Source organism: Phocoena sinus, chromosome 8, assembly GCF_008692025.1.
Source record: "Phocoena sinus isolate mPhoSin1 chromosome 8, mPhoSin1.pri, whole genome shotgun sequence".
In the NCBI taxonomy this organism is placed as follows: Eukaryota; Metazoa; Chordata; class Mammalia; order Artiodactyla; family Phocoenidae; genus Phocoena; species Phocoena sinus.
Genome location: NC_045770.1, coordinates 18,789,327 through 18,810,677, shown reverse-complemented (window position 1 = coordinate 18,810,677; position 21,351 = coordinate 18,789,327). Strand labels below are relative to the sequence as shown.

Genomic DNA, 21,351 nt, shown 5'->3' with positions numbered 1-21,351 from the left:
GTTAAATTAAGCAGCTACAGGTGGCTGGCGAACAGACAGCGCAGTCTACACTCTTCCTCTCCATCTCCCCCCATCCAGTCAGTCACCCAGCTGAGTGGGGTTCATCAGGAAGGGCTTTCCGGAAGCTGCAATGTTAGAGGAGGACAAGGGCATGGCAGACGAGGGGCAAGACCCGGACTAGGTGGGAGAGGCCGGGGCACGGGAGACTGGGGAATGTGAGAGAGCAGTCAAGCTGTTTGTGGGTGCAGACAGCACAGCGGAAGAGCGGGGGCGGGGGAGGGTGGGTACTTCATTAGGAGACCATGACACCATTCATGATTCCAGAGCTTGGACTCAACGTGAGGGTCAATTGTGAGCTCCGAGCAGAGGGAGTGTGCTATCGGAATGAACCGCGTATTCCAAAGACCCCTCAGCCATGTGTAGGGTAAGGAAACAGGTGGTGGAGAAGGGGGTCCTGCCTGTGAAGGGCCTTGTAGTCTGGCAGAGCTGGGGTGAGGTCTTTACCCAGACTGAGCTCCGCCTCTCTCCTTGTAACGCGTATCATTGAGGGGATGAAATTAGATCATATGCACCTCCCGGGCTGGCGCTGGGACTCCCTTTACTTTGCTTCTCCATTGTTCTGGTCCTGTCCTTTCTCACCATTATCCTGTCCATCCACTCACTACCCTTTATCTAGACAGGAGCCTCCTTCCCCATTCTCAGTGCTGCTGCTTAAGCCAATCCATCCCTCCCCAAGGAGGGCCCTGGGAGATGGTACCACCTATCTGGCTGTCCCCAGAGATGCAGACAGCCCTGTTTGTTCTGCCTGGGAGGCCTTTTGTGCTGGGAGGAGCCGTCCCTCAGGGGGCTTCTCCTGGTTGTGAGGCCAGGAGACCAGAAGGGACAGGGAGGTTGGCAAGCTGTATCAACAGGAGTTAAAGTGCAGCACGGAAGTCCAAAGAGGCTTCTGTGATGTCTCGGCAGGCAGGCCGGCTCTGGGAACCAGTGGTGTCTGCCCCCGAGTCCTGACACCTGTGTAACCTCACACCGCAGTCACCAAGGGTTCCCCCAGGGATCAGCGGAAAATGCCTTGGACTGAAAAGGCACCCTAGAAGCATCAAGGAAATGAGGGGGCTGGGAGACTGTGTCCCTCCGAAGCCGACCTGGGGGGTGGAGCTCCTGGAAAGAGTGACAGGGGCTGGCGGAAGAGGAGGCCGGTCTCTGGGCCTGTGGCCGGGAGTGGAGGAGGGGGCAGCCAGCGGGCAGAGCACCAGAGGGCCCCCAGGGCTCCCTGAACACGCGGAGGGCAGCTCTGGTCCTCTGTTCGAGACCATTCCTTCCCTCCCTGCCCCCACCAGCACCCATAGAACACAATTCCCGCCGTGTTCGGGCCTCCAGCAGGGGCTCCAGCGCCCCCAGGCCTGAGTTCCTCTGGTCCTACAGCTGGTCCTGCCACCCTGCTCACAAGCACAGGCCCCCTCCACCCGCCCCCCACCCCCCACTGTGCTCCTGGGTCAGGGTCCTGCCTATTCTTCAAGACCCAACTTGCCTGTCCCCGCATGTGAAGCCTTCTCTGACTGCCCAGCTGGAGATGGTCACCCTGTCCCAATACCGCCTGCGGTGAGGTTCCTGCCTGGTTGTGAGCGCATCACTGCCTCGGCTTCTTTCTGCATTCGACCCGGTCCTCCCTCTGCCCTCCGTCTGTACCTGCTGGATAGGATACAGGCAGCGGGGTTGTTACTGTAACTTAAGGGAGAGAGGTAGCTGCCGGTCTGGGCTGAGATGAGGAGGGAAGCTGTTGGGGGCTGGGTAGTGGAAAGGCTCTGAAGCTGGGCCAGCCACTAGCGTGTGACCCTCCGCTGCTAAGACTTCCTTAGACTTGGCTGCATCACCTAACGGAGATAATGCTTATCTCATTGGCTTGCGGTAATGATCCACCTGGATGCCCTGTGGTCAGAGGGCAGAGCTGTTAGTAAGCACTCAACACGGTATCTTGCAGTTTCTCCCAAGTCAGAGGAATTTTTCTCTTGGAAGGAGGCACAGACGACCTCGCCTCCTGCAGCCTTTTGGCGAGGATGCTCTTGGAAGCGGCTGCCTATTTTTCTTTGCCAGCCTATTCAGGGGAGGAAGGGCCGGTTCTTCTTCAGTGCCTTGGTGTGGACTGAGACTCTGAGACCTCTTGGGACACACCTAAAGTAGTGTCAGGTCAGCTGTAGGGCAGGGCAAGCCCCACCAGTGGGTCATGCCGACTGACACACAGCTGAGAGGCCCCAGGAGCCAGTCAGGGGGTTCAAGGTCAGCAAAGCAAGGTGGCCATGTCTGCATCTACCAGGAGAGGGTAGGGTCCAGGGCTGATGTTCCGAGGGGCAGAGGCAGTGAGAGGGCTCAGGCTGCACAGAGAGGACAAATGGTTGAAGACAGCAACTGCACCGTGGGTAGGGTGCAGGGTGGGGAGAAGAGGTTTGTACTGAGAAGGGCCGGGTCAGGTCCCTGCTGCGGGGAGAACTAGACCACAGAACGCGCCTCCTCCAGGCAACTTCCTCGCTCTCTTTTTTTTTTTTTTTTTTTTTTTGCGGTACGCGGGCCTCTCACTGTTGTGGCCTCTCCCGTTGCGGAGTACAGGCTCCGGACGCGCAGGCTCAGCGGCCGTGGCTCACGGGCCCAGCCGCTCCGCGGCATGTGGGATCTTCCCGGACCGGGGCACGAACCCGTGACCCCTGCATCGGCAGGCGGACTCTCAACCACTGCGCCACCAGGGAAGCCCCTTCCTCGCTCTCTTGCCCACTCCATCTTTTCCCTGCCCCGGATGCAGCCCAGAGCCAGACTATTCTCATGGGGCCAACAGGACAGTGTTTGGAGTGGGGCCTGGTCAGGAAAACCCAGAAGTTGTGCATGCTGTAGCTTTGTTCCTACAAAATCCCCTGCCTCTCCCATGTCCCAGGTGGTACCACCTCTGTCCCCCGCCCTGCTTCATCGGCAACATCTGACTCCCACTGCCCCTGAGGTTCTGGGGAGGCTGCCTCTCTTTCTCCAGCCTCACACACACATCTCCAGGTTTCAGGACAGAGCCGGGGTGAAGACTGGAGAAAGTGCAGGCAAGTGTGGTGGTCACACAGCATTTCCTGCGGACTCGGAGCTGCATGGCTCCAACCACGTAAAAGGCCTTTCCAGATGCCCTCCAGGCCAGGGGTTCTGCCCAGCAGCTCTCACCCTGCTTTATTTGCCAAGTAGCAAAGGTGGGATGGGAGAGGGAACAGGAAGCTGTTCCTACCAGCTACCTCCTTCTCCCTGCCCCCGATCACCCCACAAAGCCAGAGTGGCTCTCCCTCTGCAAAGATGGTGTGCTCTCTTCCTGCCAGCTTCCCGCTTCCCTGGATCCCCCAGAAGCAGAGCCAGGGGCACCTGGTTGGCGGGAGAGGAACTTCGGGTGCATGGATGCACAGAGTCTGGCCTCCCACTTCTGAAACGCCCACTACTGAAATCTGCTCCCCCTAACCTGCGCCCCTCCCACCCCAGCACCTACTCATTTACTCTTGCAGCCCCAATGGCCATCAGGCTGTTCATAGTCACCCCAAGGGCCGCATCCTAAAAGTCTGTTCCCAAATGGTTTTTCTTTTTTTCTCTCCTTTAAAAAAATTTTTTTCTGACTACAGTAGCCTCTCGCAACTTCACCTGGGGCTGGTCAGGGAAAGGGCAGGATGAATAATAAAAGGTGCAGAGTTGAAAGACCTGGGCAACCACCTTCCCTGTATGAAAGGCTTCTCCTCCCCCAGGGGTTATGAGGACAGGACAGCACTTGGGGTGAGGCCCACGCAGCATAGATGGTTGCCAACGTTACGGACACAGCCTGGGTCCTGGGACCAGGGAGGGCAGAGAGACAGTGGGGCACAGGGCCTGGCCACACATCCCCAGGACAGGGGTGGCGTGGGAAGAGATCCCAGATAGGTGAGCACACTAGAAAGGCCCCCAAGATGTGCCAGTCCTCAAAGTCCCTGTGTGCAGGCAACTGACTGCCCTGTTCTGAGCCCACCAGGCAGCAGGCTATGCGCTTGCTTCTTTGGGGGGCCTGCTGCCCCACCATTGAGGAAGTCCTCTACTGTCACACTTCTTGCCCTCACCAGGTCCCTACCTACTTGTTCCGGGCCAAGGCATGCTGGGGCTGCTGTCTCCCACTCAGCCGCATCATCTAGGTTAAGAGCGCCCTGGGGCGGGGCCAGCGTGTGCTGTGGCAGTGGTCGCCACACCCAGCCGGGGCTCCGCCAGGAGATTTTACCACTATCGTGTGATTGTGGGTAACGCCCGGCGTCCACTGGATTGTGAACCTGCAAAGGTAGGGATGCTGACCCCCTTTTCCACTGTTCATTCCCGGCACCTCTCTCAGGGTCTGGAGCACAATAAACAGTTACTCAATAAATATTCACCGAGTGAGATGGATGGATGAGGCGATGCGGTTTATCCTGCGCTACTGCCTTCTCAATTCCCAGGACACCTCCCCAGCCCATCGCCACCTGGGACTTCTCCAGAACCCACTAGGGGACGAATAAGGGCCTGAAGCTTGAAGACTTGCAGGCACAAACGGACATCTGGTGAGGATGATGCAAAGTGCTCCACTTGTGCCTGCCCAGGAAGGCTCACACCTTAAGTGGGGCTTCCTTTCTGTGCTCTGGGAGAGGGGGTTGGGGGGTGCAGACTCCCCCTTCTGTAAAGGCAGGTCAGTGATCCTTTGATTAAAAGGCATTCTAACGGACAAAGACGAGCACAGAGGCAGAAGCACAGGGACAGGCAGTGAGGGAGAGAAAAATCGGAGCTGCAGCCTGCCCAGCCGCTGGCTTGCTACTGCCCTCGCTGTCAGGGCCTCTTGCGAGACAGCCAGAGCCTGGGCCGCCCCCTTCCACTTGGCGTTCCTGGGTCGCGCACCATCCCTCTGCCCCTGAAGCACCGAGTGGGGAGAGGGGGGAGCCCAGCCCTCCCCCTGCCCACTCCAGCTGTCAATCTGCTGTCTGGAAGAAAGACTTGAAGCTTCATGACAGCTGTGGGCAACTTTCCCTGCCCCGCCTCCCGCCCCTGCCTGCCCTCTTCCCCTCTGCTCCCTGTCAGTGCTCTTCCCAAACTGCTTTCAGGCTGCCTTCCCTCCTCCCTCCCTCCCTCCTCCTCCTTCCTTCCTTCCTTCCCTCCCTCCCTCTTTCCTTCCTTCCTTCCTCCCTCCATCCCTCCCTTCTTCTCTTCTTCTCTCTCCATCCTTTCGTCATCTCTTACAACTCCCACAGCTAATAAACCTATGTGACCTCCTGAGATTTCTAATGATGAGCTTTTAAGCTCCCATCCAGGTCAAGATCATTCATAGACTGAGTGTGTGTGTGTGTGTGTGTGTGTACACGCGTGCACACGTGCGCCTTGGCTATGGGGTGGGTAACAGAGCTGACAGGTCTTGGGGGGGGTTCTAGCCCCCTTGGGGGGTCTGGTGCCTTCCACAGGAGGGGGTCACTGGGTTATTGACCCCCCGTTCCAGCTAGACCAGGAGCCTGTTTTGCCCACCTTCTGGAATCAGGTATTCTGGGGACAGGAGCCTCTCCCAGGGCTTCGTGCTACATTCAGGTTCAGGGAGAAGATCAAAGTCCATAATTAAGTGTTCAGGGCAAGTTAAGTGCTCCAAACTTTGGTGCTAAAAATATTGTATTTAGCATGCAAATTATGCCCTGACAGCTCCCCGGAGCCTGAGCCCGTGGGTGCCAGCACCTTGTTTGTTATCACCGCTGTTATTCTCAAGGTGGTAAGAATATTCCTCCTTCACTGGGTTGATTTACATTTCACTTTTAAAAAGCCAAATTTCTGTTGTTGGGTCAGTGCCAAGTCGTGGCCCCAGAAGGCTTGGAGCTGTGACTGGTCTGGAGGCCAAGAGGCAGGAGGACACCAGGCCACGTTACCAGGGCCTCCCCCGCTGCCCCAGAGGAAGGGGGTCCTGATGCGAGACAGGGGAAGGGGCAGACACAGACGTTGGCACAGCCGCACCTCGAAGGCCACCTTTCCCACAGAGCCTTCTCTGCCCTGGTGGACGAGCAGGGCTAAGGACTGGGCCTGCAGAGGTGCCAGGACCTGGAGAGGAGGAGAAGGGAAGTGGGGATAGCCTGGCTTGCCTCTGGTAGGACCCTGCTGCTCTGGCAATTAGGGGGCCCGTGGGCTACTGGAAACGTTCTCCCCTTCCATCTTTAGCTGGTGGTTGAAGATCAGGACCACCCAACTGCAGCTCTGAGAGCGCTCACGTCCCTCGGGAGGAGAGGACTGGATGAGGGGAGAAACACACAGGCACACACGTCTTCTCCTTGGCCCTCCTGCAGCAGCTCCTCTCCTCCTTTCCCCCGAAGTCCTGTACCTTCTGATGGTGGCCAGGGGCCACCTTCTCTGGAGGGTCTGCAGAAAGCCTCTCCAACTCTGACCCCCAGCACAGACACGGAGCTTTGGCCACACCGGGTGCAGAGATTGGAGGTGACACTGCACCCTCCGCTTGAGGGGCCCTGGATGTGACTCTTGTCAAAGTTTTATTAGTTTGGAGCATGTGTAGTGATGTTACAGAGTTTGGGGCCTGGGGCTCCCCCAAGCTGCAGCTTCCCCTCCTCCCTCTGGCAGGGCCAGGGCAGCCGAACGGTGTTCAGCAGCCGCTTAGCCGTGGGCTCCTCTGAGGCGGAGGCAGTGGAAAGGAAGGGGGACAAGAGGACTGGGGAGTGGAGAGGCGAAAGGAAGAGAAAAGGACGTGGTTTGCGGCAGAGGGTGTCAGGAGCAGTCTCCCATAGGACCTCAGACACCCCCAACCAAGCCCCAAACATGTCTCCCAGGTTGGCCCGACATGTGCTACAGAGAGGCACCCACGTCCATCAGGGGGGCAGTAGAGTGGGCTTGGGATAGGGGTGGTCCTCTCCCCGCAGACCCTCCTGGGCTCTTGGAGTATGGAAACCTCACGGGGAGCTGGGTGGGGTCGGGACCCACTGCTGTGGATGGAAGTAGCAGCTCCTGCCAGGCTCGGTGGGGGAGAAGGGGGTGAAGTTTTGGGCTTGGGCTTCTCTGGGATCCATCCAGACCTGGTATGTACATGGGTCTCCCTGGCCTGAAGTTGCCTGGGGCCTTGGCAAGAGCTCTGGCTTCCCTGGTGTAGGTCTTGGGGGGTGTGAACTGTCCATCGCTCCCCGCTGCCCGCTCCAGCACAGGCCTGTGAGACCAGGCCAGCACGGCCTCTGAGCTTTGACACTGGCCCAGCAACCCCAGGGCCCCAGAGAAAGGTCAGAGAAGGCGGCTGTGTCTTTGGTGCCAAGGAGAGAGCGTCTGGAAGTGGGAGGGGGCTCCGTGAGCTGCCTCTGAGCCAGGGGTCCGGCCCGAGGGCTGGCACCATGCCTGGCTCTCTAGCACTGCCCTCGTAGAGTGAGGGTGTGCGGTCAGTGAGGGCCATGGAGCCAAGCTAACACCGCAGGGCCTGCGGGCAAGGAGGAGGCCGAGTCTGCCCTGTGTCACCCTGCCCACGGCTCCCAGGGCCTGAGGCAGGGCCGCTGGGCAGGGAGTTGGGAAGCAGGCTGCCGTGCAGGTGGGCAGCTGGGTCAGCAGTGGAGGATCTTCAGGAAGGCCTTGCGGAACTCAATGTTGAAGGTGGTGTAGATGATGGGGTTCACGGCGCTGTTGACGTAGCCCAGCCACGTGAAGGCGCTGTACAGGACGGGTGGGATGTTGCAGTCACAGTGTATGTTCAGGATGTGGGTGATGAAGAAGGGCAGCCAGCAGACGATGAACACGCCTGGGGGAGAGGGGGGCAGTCAGGGGTGCCTGGGGCCGGGGAGGGCCTGGGTGGGGAGGCTGCGCCAGGTGGGGCAGGGGGGAGGACCCGGATCGCGTGCTTCAGGCCCCGCCCAGGCACCAAGGCTGCAAGAGCACCGCAGAGGGAGCTGCGGTCTTGGATGCTGGACCTGCCTCTGACCCCAGTTTGCAGTCATCTCACCTCCCTCGGCCTTGTTTTCCTGCCTGTGCAGTGTATATAACGATACCCACCTCATAAGAGAGGATAAAGGGCTTGAAAACAAATCCGAACGCTTAACATCCTGACACGGGTCAGCTGGTAGAAATGGCTGTATCTACTCTACTTCCTCGTCGTCTTTGAGACGACCTTCCGCAGAAGCTGGGAGTGGAGAGTCTGTTCACTGCCGTGGGGAACGTGCGGTTGGGGCCAGAGGGAGAGCTGGATGCAGAGCCACTTAGTCCTCTTGGCATCCCCACGAGGAAGGCGGAAACCGAGGCTCGGGACAGCTCTGTGATGTGCGCAAGGCCACTCCACTCTTGGTGGCAAAGCCAAGATCTGAACTCCAGTCTATCAAGGTCCCCAAGTGGCCAGGCGCTTGCTACGCTTTCCCCCAGCTTCCCCAGCCCTTGGTGGACACCCCTTGCTAACCCCCGCCTGGTGACACGAGGTTGTCGCGAGTCCGACCGCCGGCCCACCTCTCTGCCTGCCTAACTCAGGACCTCCTGTTGGGTGGGACGCTCCGTGGGGAGGCACCGTCTGCACAGAATGCCACACGGGCACACGGGAATTCCCCGGGGATGGAGCAGTGCCTGGGAAGGGCGGGGCCGCAAAGCAGAGACCCCCAGGACTGGAGCAGAGGCCCTGGCCAGAGCCCGCTCTGCCTCTCCCAGCCGCGTGATCACGGGTTGGTCCCCTAACCTGCTATGACCACGAGCTCTCATTTGTAAAACCAGAATAGTGACACCTGTCCTTCTCATGTCATAAGACTGTTGGGAGGCCAAAGGGATGGTGGGTGTGGGTGGGCGTCACAACTGCCCTGGGTGCTGCCTGGAAGACAGAGACACATCAGTCCCTCCATCCTGTCCCCGTCACCCGTATCAGTCCAGCCCTGGATTCCTGACTGAGAATTTATTCTAAAGCCTTGTCTCACTCACTCTCATTTAGATCGGAGGCCCCCTCACAGCCCCGTTTATCGTTCACAGCTTTGGTCCCGCCGGGTCTTGGTCGAGGCAAGTGAATTTCCTGATTCCTCAACAATAGCAATATTAACAGCGCTTGTGTGTACGGCTTTGTAGTCTGTAAAATGCTCTCACCACCGTGTATCATTTGATGACCACGACAACCCTGAAAAGTAACCTACTCTCTACTGATGGGGAGATGAGAGAGAGAAATGACCTACCCAGGGTCACGAGGTTCTGGGCGTCATTATGGTAAACTGGTCACGTTCAGATTCTGAAATGGGACTGCCTGAGTTTAAATCATGTGTCCTCTTTGATCAAGTTACAAAAGCTCCCTGAACCTCAGTTTCCACATCTTTAAAATGAGCGTAATTATAGAATCTACCTAGTCAGATATGTCAGTGGGCTTGACCTGTGCCTGAAAAGTGGCAGTCCTGTGACCTACCGGCCATGATTAGGGAGTGATGGTAAGTAATGGGACCTACAGTGATGGGTCCCTTTCTCAGCCAGGGCTGGGCAGAGGCGGGCTGTGTCCAGCAGCTAGGGCCGACTCACCGAGAACAATGGCGAGCATCTGGGTGGCTTTCTTCTCCTTCTGCTGGGAGAGCTTCCTGCGGCTTATGGTCTTGAGAGAGGTCCGGGTTTTGCCATTGGGCATGGTCTGGATCTCAAAGAACTTGGCAATCCTGGTGTGGTCTTTGGCATGTCCGTTCTTCTCTGGTTTGGCAGGGCTGTCAGGTGTGCTGTGGAGGCCGTGGTGGGATGCATTGGGGAGGGTCAGCTGGTGGTGGCTGGGCGCGATGGGGCTGTACCGGGTCCTCTCGGGCGGGCTGGTGCTGGAGAGCATCTCCATTTCCAGTTCCTGGGCTCTGCGGGCAGCCTCCTGCACAGAGGCAGAGAGCTCTGGGTAGAGCCAAGCAAGTTCTCAGCCATAGCCACCCAGCCTCACCCAGCCCCTCTGGCCTCACCTGGCCTCACCCAGCCCCACCCAGACCTTCATTATCCCCCTACGGAGACTCCTACAAGCACCACAGGGACACTCTGCCAGCGAGGCAAGGGGGACGATCATTTTGGGAGGCAGGGACTGTCTGGGGGCAGGACCCAGGGCCCAAGGCAGTCCCCACCTGCCAGGTCAGCCCTGGCGTCCTTCTCAGAGCAATCCCCAGGCAGCCTCAGCGACCCCACCACCATTCTATGGGGGCTTTGTACCTGGCACTTCTCTTTTAGGAACTGAGCAACACTCACTGAGTGCCAGCTAAGTGCCAGGCGCCAGCCGGCTGCCGGGAATAAGTTACTGACTGGCGCCAAGTGCCTGCCTCCAGGACCTCACGTTCTAACTGCATGAGGGCAACCCTGTTCCTCCTGCCAGGCTGAAACAGGGGCTGTCAGGCTGACCCGAGGCCCCTGTACCAGCACTCACAGGTGAGCTCCATTTCTCCTGGTAGACTGACGCAGGGGCCGAAGGGTGGACCCCTGGGTCCCCACATCTTCCTCGCTGGGCTGATCTTGAGGGCCCTGGCCTCAGGTCCTTCCTCATGCTCTCTTATTCCAGGACTTAGGGTCTCAGCCTGAGCTTCTGAAACGCAGCCTCACTGCGTGCCCAGGTGCCCCGATCCTGAGTGCCTGTCTCGGCCCCTGTATCTCAAATGGTTGCTTGGAGCCCTGCCCTTGCAGGTGAACAGTGAATGTTCAAGTGAAGAGCAGGGGCCCTGCTTCCTGAGAACACCTGACCTGGACTTGGTGTGCAGTTCTCTGTGGGTTCCCTGGCCCATCCTCTTCTCACCCCCAGGGGATGGGACATCTGCTGCTTGGACCCTGGTGCTCCTGTCACTGAGCAGACCCTGGGGTCTGCTGGGATTCTGCATCTCTGGGCTCTTCTTACAGGTTGCACTTTACCGTGAGCCCCATGCCCGCTCTGCTCCCTCCTCCCCCAGCACCCAGCCTCCAGCCCCAGAACCTGCCTGTCTGTAAGGCAGCGTATGCAAGTAGAAAGAACACGGGCATGGATTTCAGAGTCACTCAGGTCTGGACTCAACTATTCACTCCCTCACTCACTGTTCGGCCTGGGTGAGTTACCTAACCCCTCTGAGCCTCTCTTTCTCTTCTATAAAATGAAGATCCATAAGATCAAGAAGACTTAACCTCTCAGGGTCGCCGTGAGGATTTGATGAGATACTAGGAAGATGGTAGGTGCTCACTTAATGGTCATAGCCATTATTATTATTGTTATTGTTATATGGCCAAGTCCTTTCTCCCAACCATTTCCTTGTGCTAGGGGTCCCTCTCTGTGCCTTGCAGAATTGAGGTGTCTTGCTCCTTGCCTGCTTACGAGAGTGTGTGGTAAGCCTGGCCTCAGCTGAAACAAAGCGGGGGATCCTGAGAGGTGCTTATCCCTTTGAGCAGCTGGTGAGGTCTTCGAGAATCACGGCAGGTGCATTTCCCTAGAGGCAGAGACCAGGCTCCAGGTCCCTGACCTGGACACTTACCACTCTCCGCCTGTTCACAGGGAAACTCCCATTAGACTTCATGATAACGGTGCAGAGTTTCATGTCCTCAGGGTGAGTGCAGTTGCCCTGTGGAGTGAGCCAGCACATGGGTCATGACGGGGAGGGGGCTGGGGGCAGAATCCCAATGCAGGATAGTCAGACTGGGCACAGGAGCTCAGAGGAGGGCAGAGATTAGGAAGCTGGGGGCCTGAGGAGGCAATCGAGGCAAGGGTGAGGCTCGGTACTGTGATGGGAAGAGGTGGGCAGAATGAGGGACAGCAGGGCCCTGACTTCTGTGTGGCACCTGCTAAGGGTCTGGCACCCTAGTAGGCATGCTCAATCCCTCTCACACCGAATCCTCAAGACCACCCTGTGAGATCTGTATTTTGATTCATGTTTAACAGATGAGGAAACAAGGCTCAGAGAAGTTAAGCAACTTGCCCAAGGTCACTCAGCAAAAAAGTGGCGGTGCCAGGATTTGAACCTGATGTGTCTAAGCCCAAAGCACTTGTTCCTTCTGTGCCCACATGCCGTCTTCCTCAGGGAGGGCTGAGCGGAGGGAAGTCACAAGACACAAGTATGGAAAAGAAAGGGAGGCAGAGGAGGGAAGTAGGCGGGAGCAGGTGAGGTAGAAGGAGGTTTGAACAGAAGAGGACAGAGCATGGGAGATAAAGGAGATGGGATGGAGGCTTCAGAGGGGCAGAAAGGGAGACAGAAGGGCCAGAGTGAGGAAAGGAGAAAGGGAGGACAGCAAAGCCGTGGAGTTCCAGGAGCTGCTGGGTTCAGACAGTGGTCTCCCTGCAGAGTCCTCTCCTCCCAGGTGGTCTCCACCCGCTCCCCACCTCCGACCCCTGGAGATTCAAGTCGCCCACTGAGGTCCCAGCCTTCGAAATCTGCCCGCGCCCAGCTCCTCGGAGCTCCTCCAGCCTGGACCCCATGCACCCCTGGGTCACGGTTAGGCAGGGACATCGGGGGAGGGGATCTCGGGACCTTGAGCGGGGCCTTCAGGTTGGCCCTGAAAGCCCGGCTGCTGCGCTTAGTGTTGACCCGCTTGCGCCGCCTGCGGAGGACGATGTAGATCTTGATGTAGACCAGCAGGGTGACGAGGAAGGGCACGTAGAAGGAGACGATGGAGGAGTAGACCACGAAGGCGGGGTTGGCGATGATGCATTCGTTCTGGTCTGGGGGGGAGGAGAGCCCCAGGTGGGTGTGTCAGCAGGCCCCCCCGGGCCACAGTGCCTTCCCAGTTACCGAGAATATGACTAGATGCCTAAGGCGGCCTGGAAACGTTAGATGTAAGTAAATGTGCAGCATAAATCAGAGTATTAAAAACAACCATGAGCAAAAAGCCAAGCTGTGATGACTGTTTCCAAGTGTTTCCATTAATATCCCCTCGTTACTTCATCATTAGTATGTCATCCATGAGCACACGAGTGGCGCCACGGTTTTGGGGACAAAATGACGGAAGAAAATGATAGAAGCAGAGTAACCTATTATTGTAGCCTTTCCTGTGTATTGGCAGGAGGTCTGACACCTTTTAATTTTAGGGACAAGATGACTTGGTCCTCTTTGCTGAACTCACCTGTGTTCCAATGTCTTTCCAAGTTCCCTTCCAGATCTAGCAGATGTCTATCCTCTCTCCCAGGGCCTTTCCAGATTAATCCAAGCACGTTTAGCCCTATTCCTGCTTCTTGGAATTCCCATGACACTTAGATCTTGAACCGCATGCTTTCAAGGCTTCCTTGTGTCCTGTCCGGTGATGGTCTCTGGAGGCACACCGGTGTCATCTATCTCCCTGACGGTCGCTGTGCCTCTTCTGTCGGAGGCGCTCCTGACTGCCTTGCACAGGACACAGTCACAGTGAGCTGGCCTCCTACTTGTTTCTACCTTTCCTGCTCCAGGTGGCTCAGGCCTGGCCTGGGATTGGCCGGCCCGGAGGCTGCAGCTTCATTATACAAACACTATTATCAGGGGTGATGGAGGCCCAGCAGCCTCCTACCCTGTGTGCACACACACAGACAGGCACACACGTGCATTTCGCAAGGCTGTCTGGTCTGCTTCAATTCAAAGTTGAAAATGGCCAGGCATCCTCCGGAAGCATTATCCCCACTCCTCACCCAGCTCCCTTGTGCCCCAGGCCATTGTTCCTCTCTGACTTTACCAGGTACAACTTGGAGTCGGGCTTGACCCGGGAGACTCAGCCTGGCCTCAGTCCGAGGTGGCGAACAGGCTCCTGATGGGTCACCACCCATGTCCGCACCAGGGTTTAGCTCCCTCAAGGTCCTGCACAGGGCCAGGGCTGGGGCCAGCTGAGCCCCAGGCAACCAGAGTCAGGACTCACCTGTGTTGTTGAGTCCAAAGAGCAGCGGGCAGGAGATGGTGAAGGACAGGACCCAGACGATGGTGATCATGACGGTGACTCGGCGCTTGGAGCTATAGCGCGTGTTGTAGAGCATGGGCATGGCCACGGCTGTGTACCTGTGAGGGCACAGGGTGGGAACCTTGAGTCTGGGGTGCAGGCCCAGGGACCACTCACTCCACAACATTGGCACAACAGAGACACGCCACTTTGGGAGGATGGAAAGTTGGTCCACCTCCTGTTTACTCTAAATCAACCCTCTCCCGCCCCCAACTCAGACAGCAAGGACAGTTGGTGACTGCCAATCAAGTGTTTGATGACTGACCGGCTACCATTCAATCCTGGACCGTATCTTCCACTCCAGTCTCCCTGCTTGGATTTTAGGCTTTTCGAGGGGCCATGGCCTGGGTCTTTGCACCTTTGAAACTGTACCCCCTGCACCTGTGCTGGGCCCGTGGCGGGTAGAAGTGTTTGTTGATGGATTGGTAGCCAGGACCCTCAGAGCAAGGGTTAGGTCTCATTCAGCAAAAAATAATAACAATGGTGATTGTTTGTGATGCCACACATCGCCCTACCCAGCACTTCTGCGACATTAGTTCCATTCATCTTCCAAGAATCCAGCAAAGGGTGTAGAGCCAGGGCCTCTGGGAGTCCATGTGGCCCATGTGTGTAAATTAGTAAAAGGCTCTGGGGATAGAGCTTAGCCACGTGGGCAGAACCTGGGCCCCCTTGGCCTTGTGCCCTGTGCTGGACGCAAAATGCACAACCAGATACGAGACCCGCACGTGGGCAGGTGCCATCATGCTTGGTTTGTAGACAGTGAAACTAGGGTTCTGAAAACATCTGCAATCTGCCCGAGGTCACGTAAGTAAGAAGTGATAGGGCTATAGGGCTTCAGTCAGGTCAGGGGCTTTCTCCTCTATGCCCGTCCCTGTCTGGGTATTCTTTGTAGCATCACTGCCCATAGACAGTCTCCCTTTAGGGGGTCTGCCCTCTCCCACACACGTGCACACACTCACGCGTGCACACGTACATGCACACACAGACACGTGGACTCACAGGCACACAGCCAGCCGTATAGCATCATGGACAGAGCCTGACCCTGCAGAAGAGGTGGGGCAGCCCAAGAGGTGAACGGTCTAGGTCACCTCCCCCACCCTGGCTGGGCTCACCTGTCGATGCTGATGGCACACAGGTTCAGGATGCTTGCTGTGCACATCATGACATCCAGAGTGACAAAGATATCACAGTGGATCCTGCTGAATTTCCACTCGCCCACCACCTAGGACAAAGCAACATAATGGGCGGACAGGAGAGGAGATCGACTCAGGCACTGTAGCTCGGTGTCCCGGGGCAGATCGGGCCGTGGGCTCAGTGGGGGGTCTCGTGGGGCTCTGGCCGAGGGAGGAGAGGGGCAGCAATGGGGAGCTGTACCCACAGGTGTCTGAGGCCCTTGCCCTGGCCCCTTCTCCTCCTAGACACACAAGGCCACTTTGTGCCAAGAACTTTGCTAGGAGAAAGATGACCAACTTACTCAAGTGCCTCAGCTTTGAACCCTCACCTGTAAAACGTTTGTGTGAACACCCTGTGATCCTCATGTTACCGGTGAGGAAACCGAGCCTCAGAAAAGTGCAGTGACTCGCCTAAGGCCTTTCAGCTCAGCTTCTGCCCTGCCCTGGCCCAGGTTTCTAGGGAAGCCGGGCTGCTCCTTGGTGTATGGCACGGAGTTGGGACCCAGTAAGTGTCTGTTAAGAACAGTGGTGAAGACAGTGACTATGAAGACGTTTCTGCTCCTTGTTACACTTAGAGAGTAAAAGAAGGCAAGCCTGGACTAAAGCTTTCAGAAGAGCAGGACGGGCTGGGAAGGTGTGTCATGACACATCCCTGCTTCAGTGTAAAATGAGGAGCCCAGCTCTCGGCAAGAGCGTTTTGCACCCCTCTTCCCCCCCGACAGACACATTCCTACCCCCCACGCACACCCACACCCCGACACCTCCCATTTACACACACAGGCACACACACTCGCACAGCAGGCTGGCCCTGGCGGCCGTGGAAGGTTGGAGCAGGCCCCATCCCTGAGGACAGAGTCAGGACAGAGAGATACGACTTGCACTACTACCTATCGGAGAAAAGGGGAGCAGGAAAGCCCCTCCCAGTGACGGGAGCAGAGCAGGACCCACTCTGTGGGGCACAGCAGGGCAGCAGGGCTAATTATAATGCTTACTCTCAGCACTGGCCTCTTAGCTGCTCTCAGGCATAAAACCAATTGCTGGCATTTAAGCACAGTGACGGGAACTGCTTGGAGGAAACTGCAGCTTTTCCCAAAAGACAGGAGACCTCTCGTGTCGCCACACTGGCCAGGTGAGCTGGATATCCGGGGGCCAGGAAGGCGGGCACAGGTGGACGGGGATAGAAGGGGCTTCCCTGGCATCAACAGAGTCTACCTTTAAGACACTACTGAGAGGGTCCCAGGCCCACATGGTCTGTGCTCCACCTTGGCGCCCTCCTAGGACTAGTATTTCCGAACTGCTGTCATTCCACTGGGGATCTAGGTCTGAGATATCAGGGCCGTCTTCTCCAACCTCCCTGCTTCCTTCCGTCCTCCCCGCCTTCTCTTCTACAGACACTTATTGGACAACTTACTATGCGTCTGGCTCTGTCCTAGACTCTGGGGCGCAGTGGTGAACAATCCTGACACAGCCTTCAGGGAGCTCTCAATCCCTGCCCGCCAAAAGCCTTCCTGGAGGACAGAAGAAGGCGGGGCTTCCTCCGAGGTTCCAGGAGCAGCTGCTCTAGAACGCAGTTAGGGGCTTCTGGATCAAAGGCTCAAGGAAGTGTGTTGACAGCCACTGTTTACAGAGCGTCTCCTGTGGGCACATACTTTATCTCATTTATTGTGCTTAAAGCTTGGACAGAGGGGATTGCTTATGCCCGTTCTTGGATGAGGGAATGAAGCTCAGGAGCACACCCAGCTAGTACGCAGCAGGGCTGGAATTGGAAGCAAGCTCTTTGGGTAGCACATCCTATGCTCTCTCCTGAGCTGCCTTGGAAGGGACAACCTAGCTTGTCAAAAGAGGAGATGATTATGTAAAAAGTACTAGATAAACACAAAGTGGGAAAGGAGAGAGTGTAACTGCAAGGGCAGACTAACGGGGTCAGGGAGAAAAAGGACTTGCCCAAGATCACCTGATCATTTAGTAACAAAGGGAGTACCATCCCCCAGCTATACTAGTCCCACTTCAGGGCTGTTTCCTCCGCACCTTTGGACAACATTCCTCAATATTCTTGCACAGAATGAGACCGCTGGGATGGGCCTCAAGCTGCCTTGGCTAAATCCTAACGATAACTTGTACACATGTGTCAGGCACGGTTCCAAACACTTTACGCTCATTTCTATGGAATGTGACAGCAAACCTCGGAGGCCACCGCCCCTCGAAACCTCCAGCCAGCTACGCCCCTGCCCCTACACCCCACTCTGGGGCTTTGCACACTTTTTCCTCTGCCTGGAGTGCTAGTGCCTTTGCTCCTCTCCTGGCTAATTCTTCTGAAAGCATCACTTCTGCCTGCGAGCCTTCCCCGACGCCTCCAGGCCTGGTCCTGTGCTCCCCGTCCCGTTGTGCTCCCACATCTCCTGTGGAGGCTGCTCCCTTTTCATCTCCATCGGGCTGCACTATAATGGCCCTGCCAAGGCCTTGGAGCCCAGCCCTAGGAATGGGGCAGGACGCAGACGTGCTCAGACCTGTTGACTGAGTGAGTCAAGAACGGGGTTCTGAGTCTGCCCGCTTTCTCAATCGCATCTGCTTTTCTGGAAAATTCACGAGGCAAAGCCTCCCCTCAAGGGCTTGTGAGGCCAAAATGGCCTATGCAGACAAGCAGGCCCTGGCTCTCTTCTCTCAGTGTCTCCAGGTGGAAAGTGGTAACGTCAGGAATCGAACCCGGTTCTCTCACGCCAAAACCAGCGTGCCTCCCATACACTGAGCAGAATAAATGATGCACATCCAGCCCCACCTAGCCGGATGCCAACATGGCAGGCTATCAGAGGCATTTAACATCCCTGGAAATGGAACAGGATGGAAAATTCTGGACAACGAGATTGTCTCTGGAGAGGGTATGGTTGGGAGGATACTTTAACAGGATGTTGGGATAGGGTGAGACTCCACTTGAGACATTCTCTAGGGACAATAAGTACCCGAGACAATGCCGCAGGGCCCACTGTCCAGCTCTTGTTTGATGGGAGAGTTTGAGCACTGCCCTCTGAGATGCCATTCTTCACCCTCCCCTGAAACACTGAGCTTCACCTTTAAAATAATGTGAACAGGTATGTTTAAAATATGTGTGTCGAGAACCTATAGATTCCTAGGAGCCCTAAAGCACAGATGTGGCTCTCCCTTAGAGGCTCTGGGTAGGGGTGGTGGGTCTGGAAGCCCCAGATCCCACACCCAGAGTCCTGGGCAGAGAAAGCCTCCCTCTGGAAGAGGGCAGCTCTTTGCCTGGGCATGGGGAGGGTCCTTCAATGTGCAGAGGTGTGGCTACCTATCAGTATCTTCATGACCCTTTTCATGACTACGTTTCCATGGTGCCTACTATATGCCTGCTGCCATTCTAAGCACTTCTCATATATTAACGCATGAGATTCTCAAGCAATGCTATGACATAAGCATTGCGATTATCTTCATTTCTAGATGAGGAAACCAGGCGCAGAGAGGTTATTTGCTTGGCCAGATACCCATCATTTTTCACCTGATGGTCTGCGGCCTGGGAACCTCCTTTTCAGGGGAGCAGGCAGGGAACAAGTGTAAGAATCAAGAAGGGGTTCCTCAGGGAGAGGCCCTCAGACAGGATGTGGGATGGACAGAGTCTAGGGGTCTCCACAAACGTGCAGTCATGGAATAATTGGGCGGCTGGCCGGTGGCGCCTGTATGCCTTTAGGTTGTATTGTATCTATTGTCTGTTTCTTGTTGGTTGTCTCTTGACATTCCGGTCATTTTGAAAGTTCCAGCCTGTCTGAGCCGTGCTAAAGGAAACCAAGGGATTGATGGCCCAGAGCTCCATGTGGGCCCGTGTGGTAGTGACAACAGGAGCCCCTGGGGACGTGGAGACCGTAAGACCAGCCTCTCCTCCCCACCTCCGCTTCTTCTGCTAGATGTCTCCTCTGCTCAAACCTACAAAGGTTTCATGTTTTCATTGAAAGCTGGAAGCCTTCCCTCCCAGGCAGGGGCTTGTCTCTACGGCACAGGTAAATTCTCCTCTCGTCCGGGGCGGGGAGTTAACAGCTCAGAGATCTTAGCGACCTTGGTGTTGGCTTTTTCCTGAATGCCTGGTCAGCTTCCCTTGAATCCAGACTCCACCCCCCAGAACCCAGGGCAGAGAAAGTGGCAGGATCCAGCCTGTGCCCACCCAGATCCCCCAGGCCCTCCCTCATCTGCCTGCCAGCTCTGGAAAGTGTCCTCCTGGAGGTGGGTCCCCACTTCAGGACTTCTCAGTGATTTCCCCCTTTGCTGTGTGATCCAGGTAAAGACAGGCAACTTCTCAAAGCTTCTGTTTCCTCTTCCTTAAAGTGAGAAGAATGATATCGAGTCAGAACCAGCACGAGTATTTGCTGAGTATGTGTCCGTGGAATGCCCGGCAGCGCCTGGCCCACAGCAGGGGCTGCCTACTCACTATTCCGGGCTCAGGGCTGGGCTCTGTTCCCGGCCGAGCAATGCGTCACCATGTGGTCCCTCCCCAGGAAAGGGGGTACAGCACAGTTCACAGCGGCCTTGAGCTGGAGGTCCCAGACACAGCCTAGGACACACGGAGGAGTGGGGAGGGCAGGGAGGAGAGCGTGGAGCAACAGCCCGCATTCCGAAGCGGGGAGAGAAGGGTGGAGATTTCAGGCCCGGGAGCGCGAGCCTCCGCCATCCTCAGGGATCCTTGTCGATGACTCCCGTTCTCAACACGACCTGATGAACCAACTCTGGGGCCCGAATTCCAGCCGCTGTGCGAGGCTGGAGAAGTCACCTAACTTCTCTGACCATCTGGCTCACCATCCAGAAGATGCTGTGAGGGCTCGGTGGGGAGATGCTGTATGTGAAGGACTAAGGCGAGGCCTGGCACTTACTAAGCGCCTTACGACGGGCAGTGGGGATTGTTAAGGAGACGATCTACCCATTTTGTAAGACTGAGCCCGGAGTGGAGGAGAAGGCGCACCCTTGGAGGGAGCCAGTGAGGAGCCTGGACCCTCCCGGGGAAGGCACCCGAGCACAGCAGGGCCCAGACCTACCTCCAGGTAGACCACCCAGGGCATGACGAGCGTGGCCACCAGGAGGTCGGCCACAGCGAGGCTGACGATCAGGTAGTTGGTGGTGGTCTGCAGCGCTTTCTCGCGGGACACGGCCATGCACACCAGCACGTTGCCGAAGACGATGACGAAAATGAGCAGGGTTAGCAGCATGGCGTAGTAGTTGTAGTGGGGCCTGTCGGCTTTCCCTTCGGACCCGTTGAAGGGCCGGCTCCAGTTCCGGCTCTCCAGATCGTCATCGTACCAGGACAGGTTCAGCGGATCCATGGGAGCAGCGGGGCCACTGGGTAGCCAGGCTCTGGCCAGGAGAAACGGACACAGGGCGTAAGCAGGAGGGCCTCCCAAAGCATGCTGCCACCCACAGAGGGCTCCGGGGCTAAAACGTACCACGGGAGGTTAAAAGAGAATTCTCCAGCCTCAGGATTTAAGGTTTGCATCCCCAAATCTTTTTAAAACATTGGGGTCTGCTGCCACTCTTCTGCTAGCAAGTTCTTGCAGATGGTAAAACAAATGAGAAAGTACGATTTTTTAACTATAATAAAATAGATGATCTTCAAAAGAGCGGATCATTCATTCACCCATTTATTCAACAAAAAATTAAGTGCATGCCATGCCCCACACATGTTAGTGAGGAGTTCAGCTTCTAGTGGGAAGACTAGAGATATGCATTCATTCATTCTTAATTCTATAAATGTTTATTGAGCATTGTTCTGTATAACGCTAGAAACATAGTCAGGAACAAAATATACATAGTTCTCCAGCTCACATTCTAAAAGGAACAATAGGGGCTTCCCTGGTGGCGCAGTGGTTGAGAGTCCGCCTGCCGATGCAGGGGACATGGGTTCGTGCCCCGGTCTGGGAGGATCCCACATGCCGCGGAGCAGCTGGGCTTGTGAGCCATGGCCGCTGAGCCTGCGCATCCGGAGCCTGTGCTCCGCAGCGGGAGAGGCCACAGCAGTGAGAGGGCTGTGTACCGCAAAAAAATAAAAAATAAAAATAAATAAAAGGAACAATAGCCAATTAACCAAGCAATTAAATCTATGGGTGGTAGGCGCTAGGAAACGGAATGGGGGGAGAGAGACACAACCTAGTTTAGGGATTCAGAGAAGGCTTTCCTGAGGAAGTGATGTCCAACTGACACCTACAGGATGCAGTCAGGTAAAGAGTTGGGAGCCAGGGGAAGGGTCCACATATAGGAAGCAGGTAAGCAAATTTCAGAGCTGGAGAGTAGGTGCCATGTGGGAGGGCTGGCGGGAGATTCGGGACAGCTGGAGCACAGAGGGCTTGGGATG

The 21,351-nt window shown here is 56.5% G+C and overlaps 1 protein-coding gene across 2 annotated transcripts; it reads right to left on the bottom strand.

The window, feature by feature from the left end:
• Nucleotides 1-6,436: 6,436 nt before the first annotated feature.
• Nucleotides 6,437-20,353, bottom strand: DRD2 (dopamine receptor D2). 2 transcript variants are annotated; one of them, XM_032640548.1, is made up of 7 exons: nt 20,042-20,353; nt 14,952-15,061; nt 13,762-13,898; nt 12,411-12,601; nt 11,421-11,507; nt 9,490-9,817; nt 6,437-7,756 (listed from the first exon to the last, which is right to left on the bottom strand). In XM_032640548.1, the coding sequence occupies exons 1-7, from the start codon at nt 20,324-20,326 to the stop codon at nt 7,563-7,565; spliced, it is 1,332 nt and encodes a 443-aa protein (XP_032496439.1). In that variant the 5' UTR covers nt 20,327-20,353; the 3' UTR covers nt 6,437-7,562. The 2 variants fall into 2 exon arrangements, with proteins under 2 accessions (XP_032496439.1, XP_032496438.1); XM_032640547.1 differs by lacking the exon at nt 11,421-11,507 and having other exon boundaries at nt 7,563-7,756; nt 20,042-20,334.
• Between the last annotated feature and the right edge of the window lie 998 nt (nt 20,354-21,351).

Excerpts from the sequence above, each read along its gene's own strand:
- DRD2 (XM_032640548.1), bottom strand. The coding sequence starts at position 20,326 with ATGGATCCGCTGAACCTGTCCTGGTACGATGACGATCTGGAGAGCCGG. Across the intron at positions 12,602-13,761 it reads CTTTGGACTCAACAACACAG|ACCAGAACGAATGCATCATC; the intron begins GTGAGTCCTGAC and ends CCTCCCCCCCAG. Across the intron at positions 11,508-12,410 it reads ACCTGAAGGCCCCGCTCAAG|GGCAACTGCACTCACCCTGA; the intron begins GTCCCGAGATCC and ends CTCACTCCACAG.